This window comes from Talpa europaea (genome assembly GCF_964194135.1).
Source record: "Talpa europaea genome assembly, chromosome: 1".
Taxonomy (NCBI): Eukaryota; Metazoa; Chordata; class Mammalia; order Eulipotyphla; family Talpidae; genus Talpa; species Talpa europaea.
This window is the reverse complement of record NC_140073.1, coordinates 43,916,777-43,944,519: the sequence shown is the minus strand read 5'-3', so window position 1 is coordinate 43,944,519 and position 27,743 is coordinate 43,916,777. Positions and strand designations below refer to the sequence as shown.

At 36.3% G+C, this 27,743-nt stretch overlaps 4 protein-coding genes across 4 annotated transcripts; 2 read left to right on the top strand and 2 right to left on the bottom strand.

Moving 5' to 3' along the window:
- LOC311182432 (olfactory receptor OR51C1-like) lies at positions 1-945 on the top strand (the record flags this gene model as incomplete). The annotated part of the gene is made up of 1 exon (XM_084251214.1): positions 1-945. One exon carries the CDS (start codon positions 1-3, stop codon positions 943-945), a length of 945 nt encoding a protein of 314 aa, XP_084107340.1.
- Positions 946-6,805: 5,860 nt separating this feature from the next.
- On the top strand, positions 6,806-7,760 carry LOC311180474 (olfactory receptor OR51C1-like; the record flags this gene model as incomplete). The annotated part of the gene is given in 2 exon segments (XM_084248343.1): positions 6,806-7,117; positions 7,119-7,760. Coding segments are annotated over 2 exon segments (954 nt in total).
- Positions 7,761-15,710: 7,950 nt separating this feature from the next.
- Positions 15,711-16,652, bottom strand: LOC311182475 (olfactory receptor 51F1-like; the record flags this gene model as incomplete). Its single annotated transcript, XM_084251290.1, has 1 exon — positions 15,711-16,652. One exon carries the CDS (start codon positions 16,650-16,652, stop codon positions 15,711-15,713), a length of 942 nt encoding a protein of 313 aa, XP_084107416.1.
- Positions 16,653-24,163: 7,511 nt separating this feature from the next.
- Positions 24,164-25,108, bottom strand: LOC311180401 (olfactory receptor 51F1-like; the record flags this gene model as incomplete). Its single annotated transcript, XM_084248220.1, has 1 exon — positions 24,164-25,108. One exon carries the CDS (start codon positions 25,106-25,108, stop codon positions 24,164-24,166), a length of 945 nt encoding a protein of 314 aa, XP_084104346.1.
- Positions 25,109-27,743: the final 2,635 nt, after the last annotated feature.

Below are 27,743 nucleotides of genomic sequence, written 5' to 3'. Positions count from 1 at the left end.
ATGCCTTCATTCAATCAGAGCATTTTCTATCCTACAGTCTTCTTTCTTACTGGCATTCCTGGTTTTGAAACTTACCATGCCTGGGCCTCCATCCCATTCTGCTGTCTCTATGCAATAGCTATCTCTGGGAATGGCATGATCTTGTTCATCATCATCACTGAGTCAAGTCTCCATGAGCCCATGTACTATTTTCTGTCCATGCTGTCCTTCACAGACTTAGGGCTCTGCCTTTCCACACTGGTCACCATGCTGGGTGTTTTTTGGTTCAATGCTCGAGAAATCAGCTTTGATGCCTGCATTGGCCAAATGTTCTTTATCCATGGTTTCACATTCATGGAGTCCTCAGTGCTCTTGGCAATGGCCTTTGACCGCTTCATTGCCATCTGTAAACCACTGAGGTATGCCACCATCTTAACCAATTCAAGGATCATCAAATTGGGCTTTGCAATCGTTATCAGGGGAACAACAGCTCTAGTGCCTTTACTCCTGCTCCTTAAACGTCTGTCCTTCTGCCATAGTCATGTTCTGCACCATTCATATTGTTTCCACCCTGATGTGATGAAGCTTTCCTGCACGGACACCAAGATCAACAGTGCATTTGGTCTGACCATTGTCATCTCTATAGCTGGCTTGGACTCTGTCTTGATCCTCCTGTCCTATGTTCTGATCATCCACTCTGTGCTCAGCATTGCTTCCCCAGTGGAGAGGAAAAAGGCCTTTGGTACTTGTGTCTCACACATCAGTGTTGTTGCCATCTTCTACATCCCCATGATCAGTTTGTCACTGGTACATAGATTTGGGAAGCATGCTCCTCCCATTGTGCACACTCTCATTGCCAATGTTTATCTGCTCATTCCTCCTGTAATGAATCCCATAATCTACAGCGTGAAGACAAAGCAAATCCGCAAGGCTGTGCTCAAAATATTCCTTTCTAAGCCAATTTAGGAAATTTTCAGTGAATCCTTTCTTTGCATAGTTGCCTTTGAATTCACCTCTAGGTTATACAGCTGTCAAGAATTGTCTGATATAATTTAGATCTGTAGAAAAGCAAAGGTTTCATTAATTCTTACAGTTATTTGTAATGGTTATTATTCCCCAAAATAGATTATTCATGACTGAAAAACATGAATAAGCACAACAAAAAAGAAGCAATATGAATAAAAGGGTACTTTACCAGTTCTTAAGAGTTTTTCAGATCTTTTAGTAAATGCAGCAAATATGTGCCCAAAGGGGGAAATTGGGAGAGGATGAATGCTCAGTACATCATGAAATAAAGGTAGATATAAGGATATATTGGTTTTTAAAAAAGATTTATTTATTTATACATACAAGAACTGGGGTATAGGCCAGAGTTATGGGAGGTGAGAGGATTCACCAGAGACAGAGTGGGGAACAGAACAGGTGGACTGATTGAAATACACTGCTGAGGGGAGCAGCAGGCAAGTCAGGAGAGGTCTGCAGTGCCACTTGGGTAGCTCCTGGCTGGCGATTGAACTCATGCTCCAGCAGCTGAGACGAGGTTCATAGGTTGCATCTTAACCCCTTGTGACACCAGGGAGGCCCCAATAAGGGATACATTGTTAAGAAAAAATGTTAGTATGCAGGGTACTTATTGATGTTGTATATATATTTTATTTGATATATACACATAGGCACACACACGACCACACACACAAATATATTACAAAGGTTTGGAAAATCATGTTCCAAGTGTCAGGAATGCTTATCTTTTGATAGAAGGACATTGGTCTGTTTATATTTTCTTTTTATTTTCCTATGACTTAAAAATGCTCAATAATGAAGTTTTCTGTTTTTTTTTTAAATTCAGTTAACAAAATAATTTCCATTTGACATTTACCTAAAATCATAGCAACTTTTTGATTCTTCATCTTCCATGTGATCTTCATTCCTATGGGTCTTCACAATGCCACCCACTGGATGCAGTTATAATAGGACATCCACTTCCATTTGTAGCCGTCATGTTCTCTATGAGATTGAGCACTGGAACACCAGAAGCACTTGATATTTTTTAAAGTGCAGATTCCTCAACTCCACCCTAGAACTTTAGTACAAACTCATCAGATGGGGCGCAAGGATTTGCACTTTAACAAGCAACCTGTATGTTGTCACGAATGTTGGGATGATGCTCTTCTACGAGGTCTTCACTTCAAAATGGCATCCCACAGTCCCATGAATAACCTGCCCATTGTCTTTTTCTTTTCTGATGTTACTTTTATCCTTCTTCCACATACCTTTAATACATTTTTGTTTTGTAAACAATCATATCTTTCTTCCCTGACTGATTCGAAACGTTTTACAAATAGGCACTATATTTTGGGAATTGATATCTCTTGAAGAGAGAACAAGCATAGTAGCTTCATAATAATAGCGACTTAACATAAGCTTACATTTAAAATTTTATTTTTACATAATTTAGAAGATATTTTTCTAACATTTTTTGAGAATGTTCATTTTGTTAAACAGTAGGAAGCACTGGGGATGGACGGTGAGCAATGAAGATACAGTCTCTATTCTGAAGAGTAACAATCTGACTAAATTAATCTAAATTGAAATAATTTAACCAGTTGTTTCTTATGAATGATACTGTGCACAAATACTAATATTTTTGCCTCAGATACTAAGAAGAGTATAGATGGTAATCCTTTTGTTTCCCAGGAAGAGCATAAAATAAAGGAGGAAATCGTCAACTTAGGAAACTTTTAGCCTCATGAAAAAAATTAGAATCTAGAAATTTACTATTTAACAGAGGAGATATATAAAATACATTCAAATCTAAGCAATAAATGCACAAGTATAAGTAATTCATTTCATGGATGCTCAGTAAAATTTTGAAAATGGAGAAATTTGAAGGTATAGCAACTACATATTTTAGGGTGTCTTAAAATAAATGTACTAAAGAATGTTCTCATGAAAGTTTCAACTTTCCTTTATGCTTCAATAACAAGTAACTCATAAAGTGTCAATTACATATAATTTTACATAGGGTAGTCATATATATATATATATATATATATACATGCAATCTATTTGTGATTATATTCCTTTCCCTTCTTTATAAAGTGATACAATTCACAGAAAACTGCCTAAGTAAAGTTTTTGCTTTCCTTTTAACTTAAGGGCAATACTTTTTACTTTTCAACCAGCTATATTTTTCTGGAATTCAACATCAGGAGGCTATACCTTTTCACAGATTTTGTTTTTATTTATAAACCATATGAAATAATGCTTGAAATTTTATTTATAAACTGTATAAATTTTATTTATAAGCCATATAAAATGGTGCAAAGTCAATGCTGAAAATAATATTTTGGTTCACCTGTAATAGAATTTGGAAGAACAAGTGATGCAATGTTCTTCTGAGAACATATGAGCTCATTGAGGTTCTGCTTGAGAACATACCCAAAATAGATATTTCCATATAACTGAAAGAGTGTGACTTAGTGGAAAAATGTAAGATTGTCATTCAGGTTGATATTTCACTGAGAAGGGAATTAAAATAAATGATGGAGCTTCAAATAAGATGCCTGAATCCTTCACTTGTCTCACAATGATCTATTGAAATTGTTGTCTAGCAAAGGAGAGAGATTAAATTCCATACAGAGTGCTTTCTATTATGTTATTTTGGTTCAAATGCTTTAGGGTGCTTACTAGGTCTTGAATGACATGGATCCTGTCTTGTTTAGTTTCATTTCCCCCTTGCTCCTCCACTTGGACTCAGAGTTCCAGGTATGATGAATGTATTATTTCCTCACTGCTGTCTTTCCTGTGCTCTGCTCTCCTGCATATCCTGTTGCAGATCCTCCTGCAAAATAAATACATGTTCTTCTATGTTCTCATTATAAATACATCTTATTTTGATCACTAAGTTTTCCATCTGTTTCTTCACTGGGTTTTGAGCATTTGGATGGAAGTAACTGTTTTCTTCTCTGTATTACCCATGCAAAATTCTAGGATATGATAGGATAGACATGTAATGCATTTTATGAAAGAATTAATGACTTTTTTACATAAATACAGAGATTTCTTAAAACTATGCAGAAGTCACCCAAATGATGCTGGAGCCTGGATGTGGGGGTGATGTTGGGACTGAGAGTGACCTCATACATTTAGGAGGTATTTTGTTTTGGAGTTTTTACTCACAAATTTGCTTTTTCTTCTATTAAATTTTTCTCCATACCACCATCCTTTATATCCCTTTACCCTTCCTACCTTCCTTTCCTCTTAACCTCAGAAATCTTACTTCATTTATTAATGTATGATGGTTTTTGTAAGTATTTTACCTGATCAACTTGTCCACTATGTAAATGTTTAGTATTTGTCTTTGCCATTCTGATTTCCTTTACTTCCCATCATTCCTCAAACTCCTTCCGTTTGCTGTAAAAGTCAGCATTTCACCTTTCCTTGATGTGAATAGTATTCATAGTGTGAATATACCACAGATTCTTTTTTTTTTAAGATTTATGCATACAAGAACTAAGGTACAAGCCAGAGGTGTAGGGGGTGAGAGGATTCTCCAGAGACAAAGCAGGGAACAGAACAGGCAGATAGACCAAAGTACACTGCTGAGGGGAGCAGCGGGTGAGACAGAAGAGGTCTGGGCACCATGTGGGTAGCTCCCTGGCGGGGGATGGAACTCGTGCTGCAGTGGCTGCAGATAGCTTCATAGGTTGCATCTTAACCCCTTGTGCTACCAGGAGGCCCCTACCACAGATTCTTAATCTTGTCTTCCATCACTGGGCACACAAGTTTACTCGTGAAAAAATTTTACTAGGACACAAGGTCAAGGAACCATAATACTGGGCCCTTCATGGAAATGATGAAAGTAAATGTAATGAGGCATAGCGGGAGGGAGACCAGGGGCAAAATGAGTCCTTGGGAAGCTTCATACTCTGGGGACCATAAAAAGCTCATTCAGAGTTTCCTGATTAGTAGATTTCAAACAGCTTGAGTCATGGCTCCTTAAATAAGCTGCCAGCCCCTGAATGGTAACTCTCCCCAGATCCTCAGCCCCTTCCTGGCAAACAGGCAGGAAAGAATCACTCTCCATACTTTGTAAGTAAAATGACTGCATTCAGGGAAAATACCAGTCTTTGTGTGCACATTGATTTCTTAAAAATTAGGGAGATTTTATTAACTGCATAAAGTTCTCAGGAAAATAGTGGAAAGCTCTTTCCTGTAAACTGTATTCTGAGGACATATTCTAACTGACGAGGCTCCTTTCATTTATAGGACATACTTATTTCTGCTTAGAACAATTTTTCAGCAGGCCTTTGCAGCTGTGAGTTTCGTGGTTTCTTGCACCGTATTTAAAAACCATTGTCTAAGATGCTACTGCCATTATCTACAGCCAACATCAGCCTCAGCCTCATTTACCATTTAAATGCATCCCGAATATACTAGTTAACAGACATGCTTAGAATTTTTTTCATTGTTATTTTCACCTATTAACCCTGCACAAATGATCTTCATATTCTCAAGGGAAGTGTTTCTTGACCTACACAATTTTCCAATATATATAATCTTCGTATTTCAACGCAGACCCATTATTGTATACACCACATTTTATTTGTTTGTTTGTAAGTCTGTGTTCCTACGTATCCTACCCTTCCCTAAGTGTCTCTGCAAACACTTGTCATATCAAATTGGGTTCTGCATCTCTGTAGCCTGGTGCACAGCCTGCTCAGTGATTTAATGTTAAACTAATGTCCAAACTTGACTGAGATGCTAGGAGGTAGGGTCATCTCTGCAAAGCAGCAAGACTTCTTCTAAATCAGAAAAGGGTGGAAAAAGGTTGAGAAAATTATAGCTGTGGAGGAAGAAGGAGCCACATGAAAAAGATATTAATTAGTATGTATTACCTAAGTCAGACCGAAATAATTCCCGGGTTTCTTTGTCAGTGACTAGACAATGGGAGAAGTGGGTGGTGAGGATGGGTAGGAAGAAGTAGGGAAAAGAGAGAGGTGAAATATTTGCTAATTTGTTTATTTTTTTTTAAAAGCGATAATACCTAAAATTTGTAAGCTTTTACCACAGTGAGGTACTTGGCCAAGTTTTCCACATTCTTTAATCCCTTAGAGAAATCTTATGGGACATGTATATTATTGTTATTTTAGATATAGAGAAATTCCGGTACACAGTTTAGTAACTTGTCCTGTGGTAACTTAGTCGATCATACATTAGCCTATATTTGAACCTTATCCAAGTCTAGCACATTCAATTTTGAAACACTGACTTGGCATGTAGCATAAAAATTAATTACATCAAATTCTCATAATCCTCACATTATAGATCCATGTACTCTATAATTGTCTTGATTGTTCATACTTAAAGAATCTTTTGGGGCCTCCTAAAGTTATAATTCATTTACTATATAAGAATGGCTACATATAACATTTCCTAATTATTTAACAATTCATTAAACTCTTTGACACATTTCCACAAATATTTATTGACTCTACCATATGAATTCCGGAAGTGATGAAATTAAATCCCAGTCACATCACTTCGCAGACCTGTGAACGTACATAAATGGGCCACTGCTCCATGTGTTCATGTGCTCTATGTGTTCATGTGCCAATTTTGCATCATCATATCATTATTCATCTTTCTTTTCCTTTGTTTGAGGTGATCTCAACCATTTATCTGAAAACTTTAATTAATATAGACATTAAATTTTGTAAATGTTTGCCTGTGAAATAATTACATTCATGTTGAATACAAAATAAGTGAAAAGAATTTATAATTGATGGACACTCAACTTAAGATTCTGCAGTTTGAACTCAACATGTCAAGTTTCCAGAACACCACATCATCCACTTCCATCATTTTCCTGCTGACTGGTGTTCCCGGGCTGGAGGAATTTCACAGCTGGATCTCCATTCCCTTCTGCTTTCTCTATATAACTGCTCTTTCAGGAAACAGCTTGATTCTCTTTGCCATTGTCACACAGCCGAGCCTCCATGAACCTATGTATTATTTCCTGTCCATGTTATCCACCACTGACCTCTTCTTGTCCATATCCACTCTGGTCACCATGTTGGGCATATTCTGGTTCAATGCCAGGGAGATCAGCTTTAATGCCTGCTTGTCACAGATGTTTTTTTATTCATCTTTTCACTGTCATGGAATCTTCAGTGCTATTGGCCATGGCTTTTGATCGTTTTGTGGCCATTTCTAATCCTCTCAGATATGCCTCTATCTTAACTGAAGTTAAAATAGCACAGATTGGAATAGCAATAGTCACCAGGGGGACATTAATATTGATACCTTCACAGTTACTCCTCAAGCGTCTGTCATTCTGCCGAAGCCGTGTGCTGCGTCACTCCTACTGTTTTCACCCTGATGTGATGAAGCTCTCTTGCACAGACACCCAGATCAACAGCATATATGGGCTGACTGCCCTGATCAGCACTGCTGGGGTGGACTGGATCTTCATTTTCCTTTCTTATGTTTTGATCATCAAAACTGTCCTCCACATTGCATCCCCAGTGGAGAGGAAGAAAGCCTTCGGCACGTGCATCTCCCACATTGGGGCTGTTGCTATTTTCTATATTCCATTGATCAGTCTGTCCTTTGTTCACAGATTTGGAAAAGGGGCCCCACCCTATGTCCATACCCTGATTGCTAATGCCTACCTGCTAATCCCCCCAGTGATGAACCCCATAATCTACAGTGTGAAGACCAAACAGATACACAGGGCTGTTCTAAAAGTTCTCCAGTTTGGTGCAACAAAGAAGTAGATGACTGCTAGTTTGAAAGATATGAAATTTTTCTTGATTTCAGTTGGATTGTATTTTGGACTAGCAATTGGATTTTTTCTAGTACTGGTTATTGTAGAGACTTCTCTATCACTATATTCCTCAAATAACCACAATAACATTAACATTTCTACATTTAAGATAAAGGCATTTCATTGACCTAGAAACCAATGGTTTGGTTTATGTTTGAAAGGGGGATTTATTATTTATTGTATTTTTAAAGGGGAAGATTGTAATAAAATATATTAATTGAAAATTACTGAATTTTATCATCTATATCTGGCACATGTGACTGACATTGCTGATAGGAAAGGGATTGCTCCAAATATTCTTACTTTTCTTCTTTGCATTTGATCTTTAATGTAATAGCTGTATCATCATCAATATATTGTTTTACCACTTTGCATTAACCCAATCTTTTTTTAAATCAAGTCTTCCTATTTTCTCCCACCTTTTCAGGAAGCTTTTTTGGCACAAGTATTTTGTGGGAAAAAAAACAAAACAAAACAACAAAACCCTCCTTGATTCAACTTTAATCTGTGCCATTTCTTTGAAATACTAATGTCATACTTAATGTTTAATACAACTTTTCTTGGTTTTGGCAAATATCTACTCAAAATAAATTAATATTCTTTCAAGTCTCAAGATTATGAGGGACCAGTTATGGATATATTTTAATCTGGTTGGATTTACTATGCTAAATCTGTCCTCAGCATTGCATCCCCAGTAGATGAGGGCACTTGAGGTGAATATTGTAGTTCAATTCTAAAACAGGAAAACAGAAATCATACCATGGGTTAACTCAGGGTGTGTTTAATGTGAAGACCTGGATAAGCTGTCATTGGAGGGCTGAAAACGCATAAAGGGAGCACAGAAGTGATAGACATAATAACTATAGGATGTCACTTCCACATGTATGTCTATGGTAGCAAAGAGAAGATTTGGGGGTTATGGAAGCCTAGAAACTTGGTGGAGGCTCTCCCCAGACACTCATACCTATAATGAGATAGCATTGCCCCTCTGGCTTTAGAACCTCAGGAGTTCAGGGAACAGACTACATGGAGCCAAGACCTGAAGTTCTGCGTAGGGGGGCTTTGTAGCTGCATCGTATTCCTCAGGGGCCCCGAGGAAGACCCTTCAGGGAATGGGGCTCAGACCTCTGGAAAGATACCCACATTTGTCTGATCCTGTTTCTTCTGAGAAAGCATGATATGATTTTGCTGAAAGTGTGGGAAAAAATTCAAGGCTGAACCAATGCCACCGGAAATGTTGTGTGGCATCAGAAGGAATAACAAGCAAACATGAGATATTTTTCCTTCCAGTAGTTTCTCCAGAATCCTTCTAATATCTTCCAATTAACAAAATATAGTAGGGAAACAGCTGGCAAGTGATGGTGGTACATGATTCTCTGCACTTGTGTCAATAGCAGAATATACAGAATGGTGGTTTTGATGCTGGGAGATTCTAGCTTCAAGCCAGCACAGCAGGTAATGTACATGCAACATAATCAAGATTGATATGACCTTGAGAGGAATTTCTTGTATGCTCCATGGGAACTGTTGATATTGAATAGACTAGAATAAAGGAAAGAAATGGATTTGAGGGAAGGCCTATCTGGGGCCATGAGTCCCCCCCTTGCTAATATTTATCAATTATATGTCATAGTTTCATGACTTAACATAATAAAAGTCAGCATTTTTTATATCAATGAACCACACCTTCCTCCTTTCCCTATGAACCACACATGTGAAAACCCATGAAGTATTAACTTAATAATTAAAGGGTAAAGTGAGAGGTAATCAAATCTTTATTTGGAATTACAAAATTGCAAATCAAGGTGTATAATTTCAGGTAGAATCTTAAAATGCACCCTGAGAAGGGATAAAAGTTAGGAATTTTTATGGGAAGAAAAGAGGAAGATGAGGTAGGTGGTCAAAGAAAAGAGCTAGTGTTGATTAGTTCAAATTCTTTTTGGCTATGCATAACTGGCTACTGATTCTACTATCCTCTGGAAAATGGCCACAGCCACCAGTCTCTGTGATTGGGATGTCTATTCTGCTGGTTTCTCAAACAAAGCTCATGACACAATCCCTGTTTGGCCCAATCCAAAGGTCTTTTGGTTCAGTACATGTGAGACATTAAAGCAGGATTTCTAAGGCAACAAATGCTGGTCCTATTCTAAAATGGTTTCATTTATGTTTGTTTTTCTTTCTTTCTTTTTGTTAAAGATTTATTTATTCATGCATTCAAGCACCGGGGTACAGTCCAGATGTTCAGGAGGGTGAGAGGATTCACCAGAGACAGAGCGGGGAATAGAACAGGCAGATTGACTGAAATACACTGCTGAGGGGAGCAGTGGATGAGTCAGGAGAGGTCTGTTGTGCCATGTGGGTCTCTCCCTGGCTGGCCGGGGATCAAACTCGTGCAGCAGTGGCTGCGGATAGATTCATAGGTTGCATCTTAACCCCTTGTGCCACTGGGGAGGCCCATTTTTTTTTATTTATTAAGTTCATTATATCCTTATTCAATTTTTTGATTGGATGGTCTGTTAATTTTGTTAGTGGCGTGTTGAGACCCCTTATTATTATTGCATTGCTGTCAATATATTCTTTTAGGTTTGTTAATAATTGTTTGACATTTTTAGTTGTGACTATTTTGGCAACATATATATTGACTACAAATATATCTTCTTCAGGATCATGCTCAGCGAAATAAGCCAAAAAGAAAAAGAAAAATACCGGATGGTCTCACTCATAGCAGGAATCTAGAAAACTTAAATAAGGGACCAGGAAAATGAATAACTATAAGATAGTGAAAATCAAAATCAACAAAAAACTATGAACCAGAGACACTTTTAGGGGGGCGGGAGGGGAGGGATTGGGGTCAGAATGGGGGGGCTGCAATTGTATGGGGAATATAACAATAAAATTTATTTAAAAAAAAAAATAAAAAAAATAATCCACAAGTAAAAAAAAAAAAAAAACAAATATATCTTCTTCATAGATTGACCTCTTGATCATTATGCAGTATATCCCTTTCTCTCTTATTACATTTTTTTTTGGCTAAAAGCCTAAGTTATTGAAATGAGAATAGCATTTAATTAATACATATGTAGTTTTTTTATAACTCATAAAATGTTTTGAAATATACTGTGAAAGTATATTGTCACATGTCACATGAAATAGCTCTGATTTGCTTGCTCATGTCAGATGTCTGAGTCTTTGTATTGATCAGTTATGTTCAAGTGTTCTGAACTTTATATAGGGTCTGCCTCTATATTTGGGGCTGTTATCAGAAGTGGGAAATGTAGCTAACAGCTATACAACAACACTCTGTTACTCACTCTTTATCCAACAGAGTGCATTCAAAGAGGTGTTAAAAATGAAGATATTCTTTTGTTTAGTCAATCATATAGTCCCACTATCATAACTATTTTCTTAAAAATATTTATCATTAATCAAATCTTCTAAATTCATATGAATAACTTAATTTTTCATATATCCTTATCCATGATTTACCAATTTCTGAGCATTTGAAATTTCAAGGGTGATGCATGAAGGGTGGAAAATGGCAGACTGTTAAATTTCTCCTGAGCCCAAAGTTGCTCTAACTTCTCTAACTCAAGTTTCAGTTTTCTGGCTCCTCTGTTTATTTTCCTTTTATACTACAATGTGCCTTTCACATTTGGAGTCATAGGGAATAACACTTCTAGGCTCTGAGATCTTAAATTCATTATCACATTCCATCTGCTCAGGGTATGACTGAAACTGGCAGCAAAACTAAGCCAGCCCATTTTTGGAGGGCACAAAAATATCATACTCAATTGATCATCCCCAAGAGTACTTGAATTTTAAGCTTGCCTGCCCTTAAGACCCATTTTGTTCTTATAATTGCAGCCTCCCTGTTCTTGGTGACTAACCACTGCTATCTGGCTCTTACTGTGCCATGGTTTCATCTTATGTATGGATACAGTGATACTGATTTTTGACCTCATCTATTGTCATCCCTGGTCAGCTGAGAGCCACATCTCAACTTGCAATGATGCTGGATTCATTTTCACAGCTCATTCATAATAACCATGGTGTGTTTTGGAGGAATCCTCTGGGATCTTTCATGGAGTGTATTTGGGTGGATCTTCTGGTCTTATATAATATCTATCCAGCCCTGTATGCTCACGTTACACTGCCATTGTTCTATTGGTTAAATGTGGTTCATAAAAACAGTGGAATTATGAATACAATATAGGTGAAAAGCAAATGTATTATAGAACAGGAAGTAGTATGATTAAACTTGAATTTACCTGTTGAATCTGAGAAATGGTGATGATTTTGGAAACCTGGATAATGAAGTAGATATGCTGAGCATTTTGCTTTAATGCTTAGAACTTCAAATAGATCCATCCGTCTGGTGGAAACATTAGATTTATTTTTTTAATCATATATTGATGTGTTTATATTATATTGGGAGGATCATTTGAAGAAAAAGTAAAGACAGGGAGCACAAGATAAGTATATATATGAAAGATTTGGACATACACAGTATATAGAAAACATAACTGATAGGCTTTGAATTGCTGGAACAAGTCTCTTAACCATATGTATCAGGAAATAAACAAGATTTCTAAACCAAATCTACAAATCAATTCTGTTATAAAATAGCACTTCTCAAGCAAACTGAATCACCAGTGCAGATCTTTTGCTCTAAATTTACTGGAAAGCATCTGATTACAGAGAAAACAGATAGAAAAATAAGTAGAGTTTTTGTGTTTTTATATACTTCAGTGCTATGTCCAGTAGGGCCCATTGAATTTAAAGCTCAATACAGTATTTTTCACATGAAAAGTAAAATTGTGACAAAATCCTACTTCCTTCCTTCCACAGAATTGTTTCCAAAATACCTTCATCCATTTACCAATGAAAACACCTTCAACTCAGGATTGCACATCAAAGACATCTTTACAGACACATCACCCAAAGCAGTGATAGTGAAGGCAAAGATAAACAGCTGGGACTACATCAAATTAAAGAGCTTTTGCACAGCAAAAGAGACAATAACAAAAACAAAGAGAAACCCCACCAACTGGGAGAACATTTTTGCACCCAACACTAATGATAAAGGACTGATCACAAAAATCTGCAAAGAGCTGATGAGACTCAACAACAACAAAGAAAATAATCCAGTCAAAAAATGGGCAGAAGAGCTTAAAGGAAACTTCTCTGAAGAGGAAATGCAAATGGCCAACAGGCATATGAAAAAATGTTCAACATCACTTGTCATCAGGGAAATGCAAATCAAAACTACCATGAGATACCATCTTACACCAGTGAGAATGGCACATATTAAAAAAACTAGCAACAACAAATGTTGGCGAGGACGTGGAGAAAAAGGAACTCTTCTGCACTGTTGGTGGGAGTGCAAACTGGTCCAACCACTGTGGAAAGCTGTGTGGAGATTTCTGGACCTACTAAACATAGAGCTTCCATATGATCCAGCAATTCCACTCCTAGGTATTTACCCAAAGGACACAGAAACATCAATTCCAAAGAACACCTGCACCCCTATGTTTATAGCAGCACTGTTTACAATAGCTAAGCTTTGGAAACAACCCAAATGCCCAAAAATAGATGACTGGATCAAGAAGATGTGGTACATATATACCATGGAATATTACTCAGCATTCAAAAAAGATAAACACATGCAATTTGCTGCAACATGGATGGCGCTGGAAGGGATCATGCTCAGCGAAATAAGCCAAAAAGAAAAAGAAAAATACCGGATGGTCTCACTCATAGCAGGAATCTAGAAAACTTAAATAAGGGACCAGGAAAATGAATAACTATAAGAAAGTGAAAATCAAAATCAACAAAAAACTATGAACCAGAGACACTTTTAGGGGGGGCGGGGGCGGGAGGGGAGGGATTGGGGTCAGAATGGGGGGCTGCAATTGTATGGGGAATATAACAATAAAATTTATAAAAAAAAAAAAAAGAAAACACCTTCAACTCAGATAACACAATAAATGGGTATTATAATGTATTATCAACTGCCATAAAACTTAACATATTATTTTATAATTTTTTTGTCTATGTCACTACTTCATACACAGTAAACTACTTGAGTGAGGGACAACATGTTTTATTGATCTATAGCTTCTCATAAAGCAAAACATAAGATAGACCACCAGTCAACCGTGTGCTGATAAACAATATTTGTATAAAAAAGTCCTCATTTTCAGTGTTTGCCAATATCCCTGGTATAAATGCTGGTTTTAAGGTGCTGTATGACATACTGAAAATAAAATCGAGAATATCTAGATACTAACATTCCTTGCAAGCCTGTGTGAGCTGGATTCAGCACAAGTCTGCCTCCAGAGTTTGTGGGATACATGAGGTATCCTTTCTACCAGAGATCATGTTTTATAAAATTTATCAACTAATTCATTTTTAACGTAGATAATATTGGGGTCCACCACAGTACCCCCACCAACAACTCACCCATATTCCACCACAATAGACCATTGTGCTTCCTTCCCTCTTTGTTCTTCCCCTGCCTCCTAATATCCTTTTTCATTTGTAATAAAATTGACTTCTATCACCTTTCCATTGCCATTTTGCTCTAAATTTATCTACCATTTTATGCAACTGAGTTTGATACTGCTGCCTATCTCTTAAATTTATGTAGTTACCATGAGTCACTTTTTAGGAACCAAATATTTAAGTCTAACTGTGTATAACTTTTAATAGTCAGAGCATTATGAATTCTTCATCTTGGTTCATTGATTAGTTAAGAGCATGATAGTAGGTACTCCATGGCATTTGTGAAATCTTTAAAACTTTATGAAGAAGTTTATATGTGAGTTTTCTCTTTAGAAACTTTCTTTTTCATTACATACCAAAAACGATCATTATGCAAAAAAAAAAAAAAAAAGTATTGTGACCCTCTGCACCAGTTCGGCTCCCGAGTTCTTCAAGGCAGTATATGCTGTAATGAATTAACAAATGTCCTTAATCTTTGAGACTTTTCTATTAGATGTTCAGTAGTGGATATTAGTCTATGGCTTAGAATCTAGGATATATCTATTTATACATTTTTCTGCTATAATTAAGAATGGAGAATATATTCTAAGAGGACAACACAATTTTTTAAAGAAATGACATTTGAACATGAAGATCCATTTTCTTACATTTGATCACAGAAAAATTTTTCTAGATACTTCTGACATAGTATTCAATGCAGTAGTGAAGACCATGGCTTTGGAGATAGAGAAAATCTAGATTAAAATCAAAATCAACAAGAGACTATAAACAAGAGACACACTATGGGGGTGGGGGAGGAGGGTGTAGGATCAAAACAAAGGGGAGTGGAATTTGGGAATTGTATAGAGACTATAACCAAGATAAAATGCATACACTGTGCAAAAATGAAAAATGATGTAAAAATATATATAAAATAAAATAAAAATGCTCACATACACAAAAAAATAAACTTTGACCCCGATTTATGTTAGATGTCTGTCCCATAGATGGTCAAAATGTTCCTAGGCCTCACTTCATCATCTCTAAAACTATAACAATATATAATTCATTGAACTGAGGAAAATTGTAATACGTGTCAAAATTCATTAGCAGTGAACATGGAGAATAAATGTCAATTTTTGGAATATTATCTTAATTATTAAAAAGGATTATTTTCAAGATTCCCTTACTGAAAAAATAAAATTCATGGGGTATAGCATACATATATTTTATGGTTTGAACAAAAAATGATGAGATATATTTTATTGAATGAAAATATTAGAAAAACTGATAAAGATTGACCTACCATGTTTGCTTTTGTATATGAAATTCAATTACATCACTTTTTTCACAATTTTAATCATCTCTATTACTTTTTAGTATATGTGCTGCCGAAGCGAGCACATAATCATCTCTATTACTTTTTAAAGAATAAACTGAGTATAGCTTTGCGAATCTGTTTTGTCTTTACACTATAGATGATGGGATTAAGCACTGGGGGTAAAATCAGGTATGTATTAGCCATCATTGAATGGACCACTTTGGGGGCAGAATGAGCATAGCGATGAACCAAGGACAGACTTATTAGGGGGATGTAGAAAGTAGCAACTGCTCCAATGTGGGAGACACAGGTGCTAAAGGCCTTGTGTCGTTCTTCAGGGGAGGCAATCTTGAGAACAGAGCGAATGATCAAAATGTAAGATAGGACAATGCATGGTGTATCTATCCCTGTAGTCAGGATAAGATCAATTAAGCCACAAATGTTATTGACCTGAGTATCTGAGCATGCTAATTTAATCAGATCTGGATGGTAGCAGTAGGAATGGGAAAGAACATTCAATTTGCAGAAAAAGAGGGGTTTAAGCAGCAAAAGAAGTGGTACTATTAATACTATAAAGCGTATAGTCATTACAAGCCCCATCTGAATGATTCTGGGGTTAGTGAGAATGGTGGTGTACCTGAGAGGGTCACAGATAGCCACGGCCACCAGCACTCCGGATTCCATGAAAGTAAATCCATGAAGGAAAAACATCTGGATAATGCAGGAATCTAGACTGATTTGTCTTGCATCAAACCAGAGGATAGCTAATGTTGTTGACATTGTAGACATAGTCAAGCCCAGGTCAGTGGCTGACAGCATGGAGAGGAAATAGTACATGGGCTCATGCAGACTCTGCTGGGTGATGATGACAAATAGGATCATGCTGTTCCCAGTAAGGGCAATGGCATAGAGACAACAGAAGGGAATGGAGATCCAGCCATGGACACACTCCAGGCCAGGAAAGCCAGTCAACAAGAAGGTTGGAAATGTAGATGTAAAGTTACTGAGGATCTCCATGTTGTCTTGGATTTGTAACATTAGTCCCCACAATGCTCACATCCTATAGAAATAATAAATTATATCATTATGCACAAATATGTAGATACATTTTCTCTTGTTTAGGAGAGCTAAGTTCATGGTTAAGTGCTTTCTCATTGAGAAAAGTCTAAATCAAATGCTAATACTCTTCTACATTCATGATCATGTATATTTATTTATTTATTTAAATATGTATTTATTTATGCATACAAGAGTGGGGGTACAGGCCAGAGATGCAGGGGGTGAGAGGACTCACCAGAGACAGAGTGGGAAACAGAACAGGCAGACTGACTGAAACACACTGCTGAGGGGAGCAGCGGGTGAGACAGGAGAGGTCTGCTTTGCCATGTGGGTTGTTCCCTGGCCGGCCAGGGATTGCTTCATAATGCAGTGCTTAACCCCTTGCGCCACCAGGGAGGCCCAATTGTGGATATTTAGACTATATATAACCTATTAAATGATGAATTACAGGAAAATATATCCATTTATTTTACACATTTTGAGCATAAATATTTTCTATGTTAATGCAACTTCAAGTTCTATTATATCATAAGATTCTATGAGTGGAGAATTAGTTTAAAGTTAATCCATCAATTTGGAATATGTTGCGTAGGAAATGAGTGAAAGAAATCCACCCCAGTACATCCATGTCTGCAGTGCCCAAGTGGGTGTGAATCTCCAGGCATAACTTTCTAGGATTTATCAGTTATTAGTTAGGTGCCACTTTACTCCAACACTATGGGTGAATAATCTGAGAGAGCATATCTAATAAAAACAAGAGAGAAGCTGTAAGTCTATAGAATTTATTGGAAAGGACTATGTTTACCAAAGTGAGACCAGACAACTTTACAGAAACCATTAAAACCAAGAGGCCATGAGTCATGACTGGGTGTTATGTGAATGACAGTGTTGAATCACTTGAGTACTTAAGTGGGCCAAAGATTAAAATATTCAAATACAGCTCAGAGTACTTTAATAAGCCAAGAAAAAGCAGCTTAGTCAGTGAAAAGCATTAAGGATCTGGCACATTTGAGGAATGAGTAAAAAATAAGTAGTAGGGGTACAGTGTTTATATTCTGGAAACATTCCATGGAAACAAGGAGAGAAATAAGCATGAGTAAAGGAAAATGTGAGGTGACTGAATTGTTTTTTTGCAAAATGGTAAGAAGTAGAAGAATGTACATAGTTATAAACTGAGGGTAAAGTAAGCAGTAGATAAAGAGTTCAAAAATATTAAAAGGTGGGGCTTACTAGCTATAGAAAATTCCTTAAGAAAGTAAAGGAAATTTAAGAAAAAATTAATTAGAAAATTCCTTAAGAAAGTATTAGGTGTCTTTTTTTTCACAAACCTTTTCCCTTTCAAAACAGGAGTGGAGCTCTCCTGCCAACCAGTGACTATGTGGGTACTTCTCTTTTTTCTTTCTCCTTTTCCTAAAGAACTTACCCTTTTAAAATGTTAAAAAAAAAGTATTATATGACTGATATAGAGCATGACAGTAATTAACTCCCCAAAAGATGAGAATCATCATCCCAAAAGAAATTACATGAGAGTGTATGTGCAAAATGCACAGGTTGGTGGAGGTTTATGTCAGGGAATTTCACCCAGTACCTACATTTTTTCCCCCATTTTTTATTATTGTGGTCAAATACACCATTCTGACCATTTTAAGTATATAGTATACTGGCAGTAGATACATTTGTAATGTTGAGCGATAGTCTCCAACATCCAGGTTCATATTTTCATCTTGTGGAAATAGTGTGCACCCATTAAGCAGTAAGCCCCTACTCCCTCTTTCCTGCAAGCCCTGGCAAACACCTTCTACTCTCTCTCTAAAATAATAATGAAGTTGTTCAAAATGTGCAGATTTATTTTCTTTTGTTTAGGAAATTGTCTATATTTGTGGGTACATGCTCTTTCACTTATAAAACTCTAGATCATTCTAATATTCATCTGCAATCCTTATCAAGGATAATTAGAAAATATAGGACTTTCTGTACTGAAATTCTTGGAAAATACGTCTATTAATTTTATGCATTTTGATGATAATTATTTACTATGTGATGACAATTTAAGCTGCATTGCATCATGAGAATCTATGAATAAAGGATCATTTTAAAAAATAATCCATCAGTTTGGAATATGTTCTGTATAAAATGAATAAGAGAAATCCACCCCACACATCTATGTCTGCAGTACACATGTAGGTATGAATCTTCAGGCATCACTTTCTCTAGGTGGTAGAAGCTATCATTGGTTAGGTGCCACTTCAATCCAACACTCTGAGTGAGCAAATTCAGAGGGCATATTTACAAGAAAAAGCAAAGATGTAAGTCTGTAGAAGTTATTGGAAAGGACTATACGCACTGAAGCAAGATGAGACCAGAAACCTTGACATAAACCACTGAAACCAGGAGAGCTTGGTGTCATGACTGGGTGTTTTGTGAATGACTGGGTTGAATCACTTGACTACTTGAATAGGTCAAAGATTAAAAACTTCAAATGCAGCTGAGAGCATTTTAATGACCCAGAAAAGATTTTAGCATCTATTGATCAAAGCTAAAATCTGAGCAATGAAGGAAAAATAAGCAGTTGGGATAAAGTGTATATTGTTGCAGAAACTGTGAAGAAGAGAAACAAGCTGTGAGTAAAGGAAAATGTTAGGTGAATTAACTGCTTGCAAATGGGAAAAACATACAAGAACGTACATATTTATAAACAAATTAAAGTAGCAGTGGCTAAATCGTTCAAGAATATTAAACCGTAGAAATTAATTGTTACAGAAAAATTTTTAGAAAGTATTAGGTGATTGAATATAGAGCATGATAGTAATTAGCTTTTGAAAAGGTCAACGAACTATCACCCAGTAGCTCTTTTAAGTTTTGTTTTTCCATTATTTTAAAATTGTGATTAAAACACACCATTCTTGTTTCAGTTTTCACAAGATTTTGTGTCTTTTCAGTAGTAATAGTTCTAAAGCCATAGAAGGCCTGCTGGTGTGTGGTGGTGTATAGATGGCTACCCTGAAGCTGGTTCTTGCCTTAAAATGGCTATGTTTCTGATCATTCGGATATCTTCACGTATTTTGTGTGTCTTGATATTTATTAAAGAGGAGTCTTTGCTTAGTAGATTTGCATGTAACCTAATAAGGGAAGCTTGTCACATTCTGTTTTGAGGAATTAAACTTTTCTTTTCTTGAAAAAAAGTAAAACACACCATTCTGAGCATTATTAAATGTACAGATTATTGGCAGTAAATATATTTATAATGTTGAGCAATAGTCTCCTACGTCCAGGTTCATATTTTCATCTTGTAAAACAAATGTGTACACATTAAAAGGTGAGTCCCCCTCTATCCCCCTTTCCAGCAACCCTGGCAACCATCCTCTACTCTCTCTTTCTCTGAACTTGACTACTCTAAGTGTCACATGTGAGTGGAATCATAAATATTTGTACTTTATGACTGACTATTTGTATGTACCATAACATCCTCAGAGAATTATGCAGGTTACAGACTGTTAAAATCATTTCTTCCCTTGCATTGAGTGTCCACTTTTATAAATGTAAATTATTAGCAGAATATTTACTCTGTTGAAGGCACATGAAGAATGGACACTGATTTGAGAAAACAGAGGTTAAGATACATTAAGGAGAGGATATGTACTCACTGTACATGTAAATGTTAATGTTATAAATCTTAATAATAATTTGTAATTATATGTAAATTTAATTTTTAAAGTAAGAAATATGCCTTATTAAAATAATTCAAGGAAATTATATAAAACAATAGCAATGTTTCTTATTATATTATGTAAAAAATTGTTGGTAAAACTTTCTTCCTGGGAGTCACGTCTGTGAAGTAAGTATACATGTTACTGTGCCCTTTATGCTAGCTTTCTGTGATTCCTTTTAACTGTCCCTCTCCGACTTCTCCTCACACTGAGAAAGGTCAGCATATTCAACCATGAACTAGTAGGGATCAGATACCTGCTGCTCCATGGGACCCTGAGGTAAGGGTAAAAATAGTGTTATCAGACTTTTCTGCAAGCCCACCTGATTACTTGTGCAAAGGTAAGAAGCAGGAAGTCAACCCACTGAGCACCTTTGTCTACTTCCTTACCAGAGTCCCTGGGGGAGGGGAGCCTTCTGTGTTTGGCAGCAGAGAGCAAGTTCTGAGTTGCTGGTCTGCAGTCATGGACTTTATAGTGAGGAGGAGAAAGCTCTGGGGTCATGGGTAAAGTCTGAGCCTCCATGAGGCATAGACAGAAAAGCTGCAACACCTTCCTCTCTAAACACTGGCTGGGCTATAATCTCACACTACTGAAAATTAAAACACATCAAGTCAAAATATTATAAGATGGGGACCATGCATAGATAAAACAGGTTCTGTTATTGAGTGAGAGCACAAATGTTTGACTTGATCCTTAGAAAGGGAGGAGAAACTTTGCTCACTCCTACTTAGAGTGGGCAAAAGAGTTACTCTTTTATTCCTATGAGTTGAGAATTTTGTAGGGAAACTTGAGAGTGTATTCATTCACACTAGGATAAATACAACTTGGAGGAGATTTCTGTCATTCTGTTGTGCTTCACCCCTCTGATTCTGGCTTAGTTAAATGGCATGAGGAAATGTGAATGCTAAGGCAAGCAAAGAAGAGTCAAAGGAAAGATGAACATTGATATAGTAGATCTGCATTTGCAAGTTTTAATTGAAAGGATTCCATTTCAGGTATCATTAGCTTGAATTTAGATATAGTAATTAAGGGAAGGTACAACTTCTTGATTTTTATTCTTCAATTATTTTTGTATAAATAATCTACTACATTGACTTTGCACAAAAATATGAATTAACAGATTCTTTGAATGTATCTTCCTATAACAGTGTAGTGCTAGGTACATAATATGAATGACATTAAATGTTTGTTAAAATTGCAAATGCATGCTTACAGCTCATTGGTATGCACATTACAAAATCTAGTGGCTCATGGGGGTAGTGCTTGCAGAGTAGAAGGATGATTTAGCAACATGCCAATTGACAGGAAAACAATTTCCAGGGGGAAAAATTGATTGTAGGTTAAGATTTTATTAATATCTACATAGTGATTAATGTTTGTCAAGGAATTTCAGGAACATTATTTACTTGAGCTTTGGTTAAATTTATTTAGGTGAAAATCTATTTATATTTTTTAATTTACCCTCCAGTACTGATGAACACATTGCTTGACATAAATTAAGTGGTTTATGGTTTTATTTAATTAACTTATCCATTGCTCTTAAGGTATATTTCAACCATAAAAGAGGATACATAAACAATGAAGTCATTTTATTCAATTCCTCTTGGTTGATTTTTGATTAATTACTTAGTATATTTGTTTAACTATAGGACTCATACAATTTTTCAGTCTTCATTGATGCATTTTTTTTGGACCTAAAATTCTCATTTGTGATTTAGTCATCATGTTTCATATGGAGTTAGGGTCCTCTATATAGTCTGCAAATTGGAATTCCATATTATCCAATTTTCATAAACCCTATGTTCAACAAACAATATAATTTCCATAGTAATAATGATGATGATTAAGGAAAAATATAAGTATCCACAGTTCCTTTATTATAAGTAGCCGCAGTGCCCATATTGGGGATAGTGAGAACTTGTTCATTAGAGAATGAATTATGAGGGTTTAACCAGCTGCGAAGATCAATCAATACATTTAACAGAGACAAGAAAGAATGATTCACTTCTCAACCAGAGACAGTAGAATTTGCTCAGAGATTTTTTAATGAATTTTTTAATAAAGTGCCACTATTTTATATATTTCTAATATTTTGACAATATTGGTTACTGCCCCTTAGATATGGTCATTGTAGCTCTCCTAACACTGAAAGACCCACAGTCCACAGCCATAGTCCACTGTGATCTACCCCCTTTCATTCATAGACTTCCTGATCTACCTCCCCTCCTGGGGGCCTCGAGTATTGGTCAGTTTTCAAGAAATTCTCAGTTTTCAAGAAATGCTTTTATAATTTGTCTTTGACCCTTTGGTATTTCACTCTCTCCTTCTGGCTATTTCACCTAGTATAATCCTACTCTGTTGAAGTGTGAGTTGTGTATGAAAAGCTACTTTGTTTAGTATTATAGCCTGATATATTAGGGGGTAAGTATACAACCTGAGACCACATTCATCACAAAAGCCATAAACATATCTGTCATTGCCCAAAGTTTCTAAATTCTAACCCCTTATCAAATATTATATACAAAATTCATTGTTATTAGCTGTACACTGACGGGTTTAAGAAAATGTTCTCAATAGTACTAATCATTAAGGAGATGAAAATCATTTTATTAAAATGATACTATGAAAATCACATTATCTCAGAGTTGTAAAACTGTTTATTATTAAAAAATGAAAAAGAGTTTGGAGAAAATAGGAGCCTCCTACATTGTTTTAGGGAGTTTAAATTGGTAATCCAATTACAGAAAACAGAATGTAACTTTCTCAAAATTTAAAAATTAACACATGCCCACTTCTAGATGTTTGTCTAAAGGTGTTGTAATCGGGATCTCAAAGAGATTGTTGGATCCCAGTGATTACTGCATGGAAATCTTTACATTAAAATTGTATCTATTTTTAGAAAAGTGTCCAAACAGGAAAAAAGAAATTAACAATTAATTACATGAATATATTTGAAGTATTTCCTCTGCTGAGGAGAACAGCATAACAGAGTTCCAAGAATTCTGCCTTACACAACCAGAAATCCTTGTTCTGCTATTAACTGTGTAGCACAAAAAGCAGAAATTATAGCCAAGGATATCAGTTTCTTTATTTGCAGAACAGAGTAATGAACTAGGTAGCTTGAAAATGTTAGAGCACTGTGGGAGGTTTGTTTATCTTGGTTGGTAGAGTTTGTTTGCAAGTTGGCCAGCAAGCAAAGTTTTGAAAGTAATTTTGATGCAGTGAATCCTTTATGAGATTGATCTGACGTTTGCTTGGGGTTTAACCACCTTTCATCTGAAATCAAATTCATGTGAAATATTCATCAATTTTTCATCTTTATTTCTTCAATGAATTATTACGGTACCATTTTATGCAACTGATTTTAGAGGTTCTTCATAATTCTCAAATTGATGTAGTTTCTGTAAGTCCCTATTAGGAGTCAAAATTTAGTTCTGTTTATGTGTAACTGTTTATATTCTGTGCATCATGAATTACATACCTGGTACATTGTTAGTTAAAAGCACCATAGTAACTCCTTCATAGCTTTTGTGAATGCTCTGATAATTTATAGAAAATATGGGTGCCTTGACATGTGGCTGTTTTCTTGGAAAGATACATGGATTTCAAAGGAATCCAAAGGAACTATGAGTAGAAAAAGCTTATGAACCTCTTCACAAACATCCTTATTTTTACATCATGAGCAATTTTTTACTTGTAAAAAATTACTGATAGACAATCAACTACCTTGGATACCTACTGCAGTGAAAGTAACTTTTTTCAGTTTTTCCTCTAATTTAACCATCACTGTTTATTTGGAAAGAGAACACTGCCTATAGTTTTACGAATCTGTTTTGTCTTTACACTATAGATGATGGGGTTGATCACAGGGGGCAAAATCAAGTATATATTGGACATCATTGAATGGACCACTTTGGGGGCTGAATGAGCATAGCGATGCACTAAGGACAGACTTATCAGGGGGATGTAGAAAGTGGCAACTGCTCCAATGTGGGAGGCACAGGTCCTAAAGGCCTTGTGTCGTTCTTCAGGGGAGGCAATCCTGAGAACAGAGCAAATGATCAAGATATAAGAAACAACAATACTTGGTGTATCTACTCCTGTGGTCAGGATGAGAACAATTAATCCAAAGATGCTGTTGACCCGAGTATCTGAGCATGCTAATTTAATTACATCTGGGTGGTAGCAATAGGAGTGGGTAAGGAGGTTCATTTTGCAGAAAGAGAGACGCTTAAGGAGGAAGAGTCCAGTTGCTATCAATATTACACTGCGTGCACTGATTATTAGACACATCTGAATGATTCTGGAGTTAGTGAGAATGGTGGTATACCTGAGAGGGTCACAGATAGCCACGTAGCGGTCAAAGGCCATGGCCATCAGAACTCCAGATTCCATGAAAGTAAATACATGAAGGAAAAACATCTGGATAATGCAGGAATCTAGACTGATTTGTCTTGCATCAAACCAGAGGATAGCTAATGTTGTTGACATTGTAGACACAGTCAAGCCCAGGTCAGTGGCTGACAGCATGGAGAGGAAATAGTACATGGGCTCATGCAGACTCTGCTGGGTGATGATGACAAACAGGATCATGCTGTTCCCAGTAAGGGCAATGGCATAGAGACAACAGAAGGGAATGGAGATCCAGCCATGGACAGATTCCAAGCCAGGAATGCTGGTCAACAAGAAGGTTGGAAATGTAGATGTGAGGTTACTGAGGATCTCCATGTTGTCTGGATTTGTGGCATTTGTCCTCACAATGCTCACAGCCTATAAAAATAATAATGAAGTTGTTCAAAATGTGCAGATTTATTTTCTTTTGTTTAGGAAATTGTCTATATTTGTGGGTACATGCTCTTTCACTTATAAAACTCTAGATCATTCTAATATTCATCTGCAATCCTTATCAAGGATAATTAGAAAATATAGGACTTTCTGTACTGAAATTCTTGGAAAATACATCTATTAATTTTATGCATTTTGATGATAATTATTTACTATGTGATGACAATTTAAGCTGCATTGCATCATGAGAATCTATGAATAAAGGATCATTTTAAAAAATAATCCATCAGTTTGGAATATGTTCTGTATAAAATGAATAAGAGAAATCCACCCCACACATCTATGTCTGCAGTACACATGTAGGTATGAATCTTCAGGCATCACTTTCTCTAGGTGGTAGAAGCTATCATTGGTTAGGTGCCACTTCAATCCAACACTCTGAGTGAGCAAATTCAGAGGGCATATTTACAAGAAAAAGCAAAGATGTAAGTCTGTAGAAGTTATTGGAAAGGACTATACGCACTGAAGCAAGATGAGACCAGAAACCTTGACATAAACCACTGAAACCAGGAGAGCTTGGTGTCATGACTGGGTGTTTTGTGAATGACTGGGTTGAATCACTTGACTACTTGAATAGGTCAAAGATTAAAAACTTCAAATGCAGCTGAGAGCATTTTAATGACCCAGAAAAGATTTTAGCATCTATTGATCAAAGCTAAAATCTGAGCAATGAAGGAAAAATAGGCAGTTGGGATAAAGTGTATATTGTTGCAGAAACTGTGAAGAAGAGAAACAAGCTGTGAGTAAAGGAAAATGTTAGGTGAATTAACTGCTTGCAAATGGGAAAAACATACAAGAACGTACATATTTATAAACAAATTAAAGTAGCAGTGGCTAAATCGTTCAAGAATATTAAACCGTAGAAATTAATTGTTACAGAAAAATTTTTAGAAAGTATTAGGTGATTGAATATAGAGCATGATAGTAATTAGCTTTTGAAAAGGTCAACGAACTATCACCCAGTAGCTCTTTTAAGTTTTGTTTTTCCATTATTTTAAAATTGTGATTAAAACACACCATTCTTGTTTCAGTTTTCACAAGATTTTGTGTCTTTTCAGTAGTAATAGTTCTAAAGCCACAGAAGGCCTGCTGGTGTGTGGTGGTGTATAGATGGCTACCCTGAAGCTGGTTCTTGCCTTAAAATGGCTATGTTTCTGATCATTCGGATATCTTCATGTATTTTGTGTGTCTTGATATTTATTAAAGAGGAGTCTTTGCTTAGTAGATTTGCATGTAACCTAATAAGGGAAGCTTGTCACATTCTGTTTTGAGGAATTAAACTTCTTTTTCTTAAAAAAAAAGTAAAACACACCATTCTGAGCATTATTAAATGTACAGATTATTGGCAGTAAATATATTTATAATGTTGAGCAATAGTCTCCTACGTCCAGGTTCATATTTTCATCTTGTAAAACAAATGTGTACACATTAAAAGGTGAGTCCCCCTCTATCCCCCTTTCCAGCAACCCTGGCAACCATCCTCTACTCTCTCTTTCTCTGAACTTGACTACTCTAAGTGTCACATGTGAGTGGAATCATAAATATTTGTACTTTATGACTGACTATTTGTATGTACCATAACATCCTCAGAGAATTATGCAGGTTACAGACTGTTAAAATCATTTCTTCCCTTGCATTGAGTGTCCACTTTTATAAATGTAAATTATTAGCAGAATATTTACTCTGTTGAAGGCACATGAAGAATGGATGCTGATTTGAGAAACAGAGGTTTTAAGATATATTAAAGTGTATAGGAGAGGATATGTACTCACTGTACATGCAAATTTTAATGTTATAAATCTTAATAATAATTTGTAATTATATTAAAATTTAATATTTAATGTAAGAAATATGCCTTATTACAATAACTCAAGGAAAGCATATGAAACAATAGCAATGCTTCTAATTATATTATTATTTTTCAATCCAGGGTGTAAAAAATTGTTGGTAAAACTTGCTTCCTGGGAGTCCCGGCTGTGAAGTAAGTATACATGTCACTGTGCCCTTTATGCTAGCTTTCTGTGATTCCTTTTAACTGTCCCTCTCCGACTTCTCCTCACTCTGAGAAAGGTCAGCATATTCAACCATGAACTAGTAGGGATCAGATACCTGCTGCTCCATGGGACCCTGAGGATGGGGTGAAAATCGTGTTATCAGATTTTCTGCAAGCCCACCTGATTACTTGTGCAAAGGTAAAAAGCAGGAAGTCAACCCACTGAGCACCTTTGTCTACCTCCTTACCAGAGTCCCTGGGGGGAGGGGAGCCTTCTGTGTTTGGCAGCAGAGAGCAAGTTCTGAGTTGCTGGTCTGCAGTCATGGACTTTATAGTGAGGAGGAGAAAGCTCTGGGGTCATGGGTAAAGTCTGAGCCTCCCTGAGGCATAGACAGAAAAGCTGCAACACCTTCCTCTCTAAACACTGGCTGGGCTATAATCTCACACTACTGAAAATTAAAACACATCAAGTCAAAATATTATAAGATGGGGACCATGCATAGATAAAACAGGTTCTGTTGAGTG